At 47.8% G+C, this 5,070-nt stretch overlaps 1 protein-coding gene across 1 annotated transcript; it reads left to right on the forward strand.

Moving 5' to 3' along the window:
* LOC101147372 (putative uncharacterized protein FLJ39060) lies at positions 1 to 3,185 on the forward strand. Its single transcript, XM_004064182.4, has 2 exons — positions 1 to 261; positions 1,299 to 3,185. The coding sequence occupies exons 1-2, from the start codon at positions 10 to 12 to the stop codon at positions 1,416 to 1,418; spliced, it is 372 nt and encodes a 123-aa protein (XP_004064230.1). The 5' UTR covers positions 1 to 9; the 3' UTR covers positions 1,419 to 3,185.
* Positions 3,186 to 5,070: the final 1,885 nt, after the last annotated feature.

Here is a 5,070-nt window from a genome sequence, read left to right on the forward strand (position 1 = left end):
AAGCAGAGGATGGTGGATGGCAGAACAAGGACTATCATCAATGACATTTTCTTCACTGAGCCCACCCCACAAATGAGCTCCCTTCCTGTGCGCTCTCACAGCTCCTTGTCGTTGAATCTCATATCACTGATGGTAATTTGCAGAGGAATAATTAAGTTGGTGATTCACTTTAGGATGTACTGCCCTCCGAGGCTGAAAGCTAAACACATAGAGCCCACGTTACGCCCAGTACCACTTAAGGAACTAAGGATTAGTCACTGGGTAAGTATCAGGGGAGGGGAGGGCGGGGAGGGTGAGGGGAGGGAACGGCATAGAGAGAAGGAAAAAGCAAAATGAGGGGAAAACCAGGGGAGGACAACATGAGAAAGGAAAGAGGGAGAGAAAGGGCAGTGAGGGATATGGGAACTCGGAGGGAGGACAAAGGGAAAGCCAAGGCATGGAGGAGAGAGAGCAGAGAGGGGAGATGAGAGGTGATGACAGAGGCTGAAGTGAGGTAGGAAGAGAGAGGAAAGAGGAAAGGAGTGTAGAGGACATGGATGAGGGAGTAAAGAGAAAGGAACAAGGGGAGAGGTCCTTTACCAAAGGGTGATTGATGAGCAGGGGGCAAGAAGAAGGGGCAGCGAGGGAGAAAGGGTAAGTAGGAGAAAACTGCCAGCTTTGAGAACTCTACCCTGTCCCTGGAAAGAGGGGATCCCCATCCCAGGTCAACCTGGGGCTCCCCGTGGGACTATCTCAGAGGGAGGAGCTGGATAAGCCAAGAAAGAGCAAAGGGTGCACGGGACCACTCTTGCCTTGCTGCGTGTGTCATTCAGGGCCTTCCCACCCAAACACGGGGACCGGTCACATCAACAGCCACCTCTGCTGAATCCAAGCTCTGCACCGGATCCTCCTTTCCCCTGCCAGATATGGGTTTCAACAAGCAAATTTAAGGGAATCACTCCCCTTCCTGGGATCCCTCCCTGCCTGTATCAGTTGCAACCCCTTTCATGGTCACAGAGGCCTGGCCTCTCCCACAAGAACCCTATGGGCCAGCCAGTGTGATGCTCTGTACATCATATCTGTTCAGGATGAAGCCTGTGTGTGTGTGTGTGTGTGTGTGTATATGGGGTGGGGGTGTGTGGGATGTGTGCGTGTGTGTGCGTGTGTGTGTGTGTGTGTGTGTGTGTGTGTGTGTACTAATAATCACAAGGATCAATATATCTGTGGGAATTGTGAATTCTTTCGAAGTGACTGCCTTGCTAGAATCCCCTCTCCCAGGGGCCTTTATTTCAAGGACCAACTCTGCTTTTCTCCCACAGCCCAATGAATGCATCAGACACTCAGCTTCAGTTCCCATGGCAACAGGGGCTAATGGCCTAGAGACTAAAGATGAGACAAAGAGAAACGCAGAGAAATGTGCGTGTTCTGTCTTCCTCTGAGGTACGCAAGCCCCTATTCAGGGATTGAAAAGAACATTCGCTTTAGTTCTACCCTGCCCTCCCCTCAATGCTGGGTGGAGGAGGGCAGAAACGCAGACGGGCCTGACATGAATCCAGAATTTCTACATCCTCTCAATGCACCTGCACGGTTTGGAGACAGGCTTCTTTGTCCCCAAGCCATCATGTTACCAACGATGTATTGTACCTGCAAACCATGCCTGTGGAACCTAGGATTCCTGCTACCCCAACTCACTTTCCTCTTTACCACCCTCTAGCCTCTATCATAGTAGGGGAGTTTTTTCAGTCATTCCTGTTTTCTGACAGAAAGTTCCAGCCAGCCCAATTTCAGAAGCGCTGTCTCAGGAGGGCTCCCTGATCCTTCCTGCCAGAGTCACACAGGACACACCTCCTCCCTCTTCTCCTCTGTGGCCTGGGAGACCTCTGCCCAGACCATGGGACAAGTTCCTAGGGCTCCCCCTTCCTGCCACACTCCTGTTCCGCCAGGGCCTTGGGGAGACTCAGACGAGGGAGGTTTCTGATAGTCTCCCACTTCTGGAAGCAGCCAAACTAATGAGAGGCCTCTTGCCTGCCCCTCTTCCTGAGAAGCCCACCACCTCCTGTGTATTGACTCCCCTTACCAGAGGCTGGACAAACAGGGTGCCAGGCAGGACATGAGATGTCCCACACTAGAAATTTGTGATAAACAGCAACTCAAAAGCTGGGCATATGCCCCCAACTTCCCCTCCCTTCTTTCCATTTATTCCAGTGAGTCTCAGAAGTCCCTTTGTCCAGCTGCACTCTCCTCTCCTGGGACCCAGCTGCCCTCCATTTCCCATGTCCTGGAACCCCTCAGTCCAAAATATCTGAGTAAACTCGTCTTCACTGCAATGGTGCAACCCACACCCACAGCCATGCCCTACGCCAGAAGGAACCACATGAAGTTCTGCCCATCTTCCTGACCTCCACGGATGTTGCGCGACATCCAGTCTCCTCTGGGTCAGGGGGTTTGTCTCATATGCACTCCTGAGTGCCCACCTGCCAGTGACTCCCCTGTGTTTCATACCCCTCTCGGGGGATCTCAGATCCACTCGGCTCCTGGTCTCTGTCTGGATGACCACGACCAGTTTCCCTTGGAGAAGGACCAATGGGGAATGGCAATGCCAGGAAGGCAACGCTTCGCTTGACTGCTCTGCTCCTTAAATCCCCAAAAGCACCACTCACAGGACTGTAGACGCTATGCCAGTTACAGACTTCAGCGAAGGGTCAATAGTGACTACATGAAATTATAGTGGAACAAACTACTAGTGAGCGATGGCTAAGCATCCATGCTGCTAGAATCCAAAAGGAATCACCCATCCCCTGCCTCCCACGGAAAAGATAAGGTCTTCTGAGGACATTCCATTTCCGGTGAATTCCCGTTCATGGCTTTTCTTCCTGTTTTGAGCACTGCCCTTTTCTCTCCCTGGAAAGAAGGAAGTCCCTCCATTAATCTGCTTCATTGTAGGGATTTCTTTATTTCTCAGTAATGGGATCTGTCTATGTCTCCACCTCCCTGTGAACATATGAACACCCAGAGACAATCACCAAACACTAAGGAGCTACGAGTGTCACATCATAATCCCTCACCTAGCTCTGCGCAGTGGCCCACACCTATAACCCCAGCTATGCAAGACACCGAAGCAGGAGGATTGGTTGAGGCCAGGAGTTGGACACGAGCCTGGTCAATGTAGCGAGACCTCATCTCTAAAATTATAAAAATAGAAAACATTAGCCTTATATGGTGGCACGCATCTGTGGTCCCAGCTACTCGGGAGACTCATGCAGGAGGATCACTTGAGCCCAGGAGTTTGAGGCTGCAGTGAGTTATGACAGCACCACTGCACAGAGCTCTGGGAGGCTGCACTTTGAAGCCAGGAGTTCAAGACCAGCTTGGGCATCACAGCGAGACCCCAACTGCAGAAAAAAAATAAAATTAAATTAAAAAAAATTAAAAATATCTCTGACCGATACATTTCTCAAAATTTGAATTTGTCAGTTTACATTAACCTTCGTTACTCAGCCTGGATCCTATGGACTTCAAACTTCATTTCCTCGTCCTCTGGACATCTCTGCCCTGCCAATCCCTCATTCTCAATTTGGCCATCCCCGGGGATGGAGGTTATCAGCATGGCTTTAACTGAGAGCATGAAGCATGGGGCTGGTGGCTCATCTTTTTAACAAAGCCAGCCTCTCTGGTTGACCCCGTCTTTACCCCTCACTGTTTCACAGTTTGAATTCCTGCAGATGTCCACTGTTCCTCTGCATCTTCAAATTCTTCTGCTCCGGTGGCTATTCCCATCAGCATACAATTACGCTCCACTGTCCTCCATTTTAAACAAATACCTTCCCTTGGCGACACTTCCCTGCCAGCTGTTCTCCCACATACCTGCTGCCTTTCACAGCAAAACTTTTCTGGTAAGTTGTCTGAACAGGTTGTCACCACTTCCTCATCCTCATCTCCACTTCCGATGTCTTGCATGGCCTTCTGTCCTCCAATAGGCTTTTTTTTTTTTTCATGCTCTTTAGTAACTTACATGATGTCAAATCCAATTATCATCCCTCTGACCTGGCTTGCCCTCTTAGTAGCATTGAACGTGCTGGCCGCTATCGGTCTCTTGAGATCTTGTGGGTTCCATGAAACCATCTTCTTCTGGTGATCTTCCTTCCAGGATAGATCCTATTCTTTGAGTTGTTTCCTGGCTCCTCTTCTTGTAAACTCCTCTACTTTTTAATATGCTCCAGATTGTGGCCTTGTTTCCTCCTTTTCTACATTTTTTTCTCGAAGAAATTTCCTTTCACTTTACAGATGTAAATAACACCTACATCTGCCACCTCCTGTGTCCATCAGAATGTTTGGTTAGCAACAACAGAAAAACACTCACGATTGCTCAACCAAAAAAAAAAAAACCTGATGCAAGAATATCAGGTTGCACACGAAGTCAATAAGAGGGCTGCATAACCAGAATTGGAAAGCAGGTAGGATCCATGGGAGTCTGAGACATAGAAACAATCACAAAGGTCATGCCTGAGAAATAGCTTTGTTTTGACATTGTTCTTGCAACCTTGCTACTCTGCCAGAGAGGCCGCTTTGGAAGCCTCCTACCACATTTAATTTTTCAGCCTTATGGAAGTCTTTGTATAGGTTTCATTTTGTAATAATTCAAAAATATCCCTCCAACTTGTATCTTAATATACTAGCATGTATGTTAACTTAGGAATAAGTTATGAACATTTTGAATTCCTTCAGAGATTCTTTCCTCCTTCATTAAAAGAAACAGCTTTATTGAGATATAATTCAGATACCACAAAGCTCACCCTTTTAAAGTGTACCGTGCAGTGGTTGTTAGTATATTCCAAAAGTTGAGCAACTCCCATTCTGTAGGTGGCCTTTTCACCGTGTTGATTGTTTCATTTGGTTCACCATAGGTTTTTGTTTTCGTTTTTGTTTTTTGCTTTCATTTTATTTTATTTTATATATATATATATATATATATATTATACTTTAAGTTCTGGCGTACATGTGCACAACGTGCAGGTTTGTTACCTGTTGGTGTGGTGCACCCATTAACTCGTCTTTTGCATTAGGTATATCTCCTAATGCTATCCCTCCCCC

This window comes from Gorilla gorilla, chromosome X (genome assembly GCF_029281585.2).
Source record: "Gorilla gorilla gorilla isolate KB3781 chromosome X, NHGRI_mGorGor1-v2.1_pri, whole genome shotgun sequence".
Taxonomy (NCBI): Eukaryota; Metazoa; Chordata; class Mammalia; order Primates; family Hominidae; genus Gorilla; species Gorilla gorilla.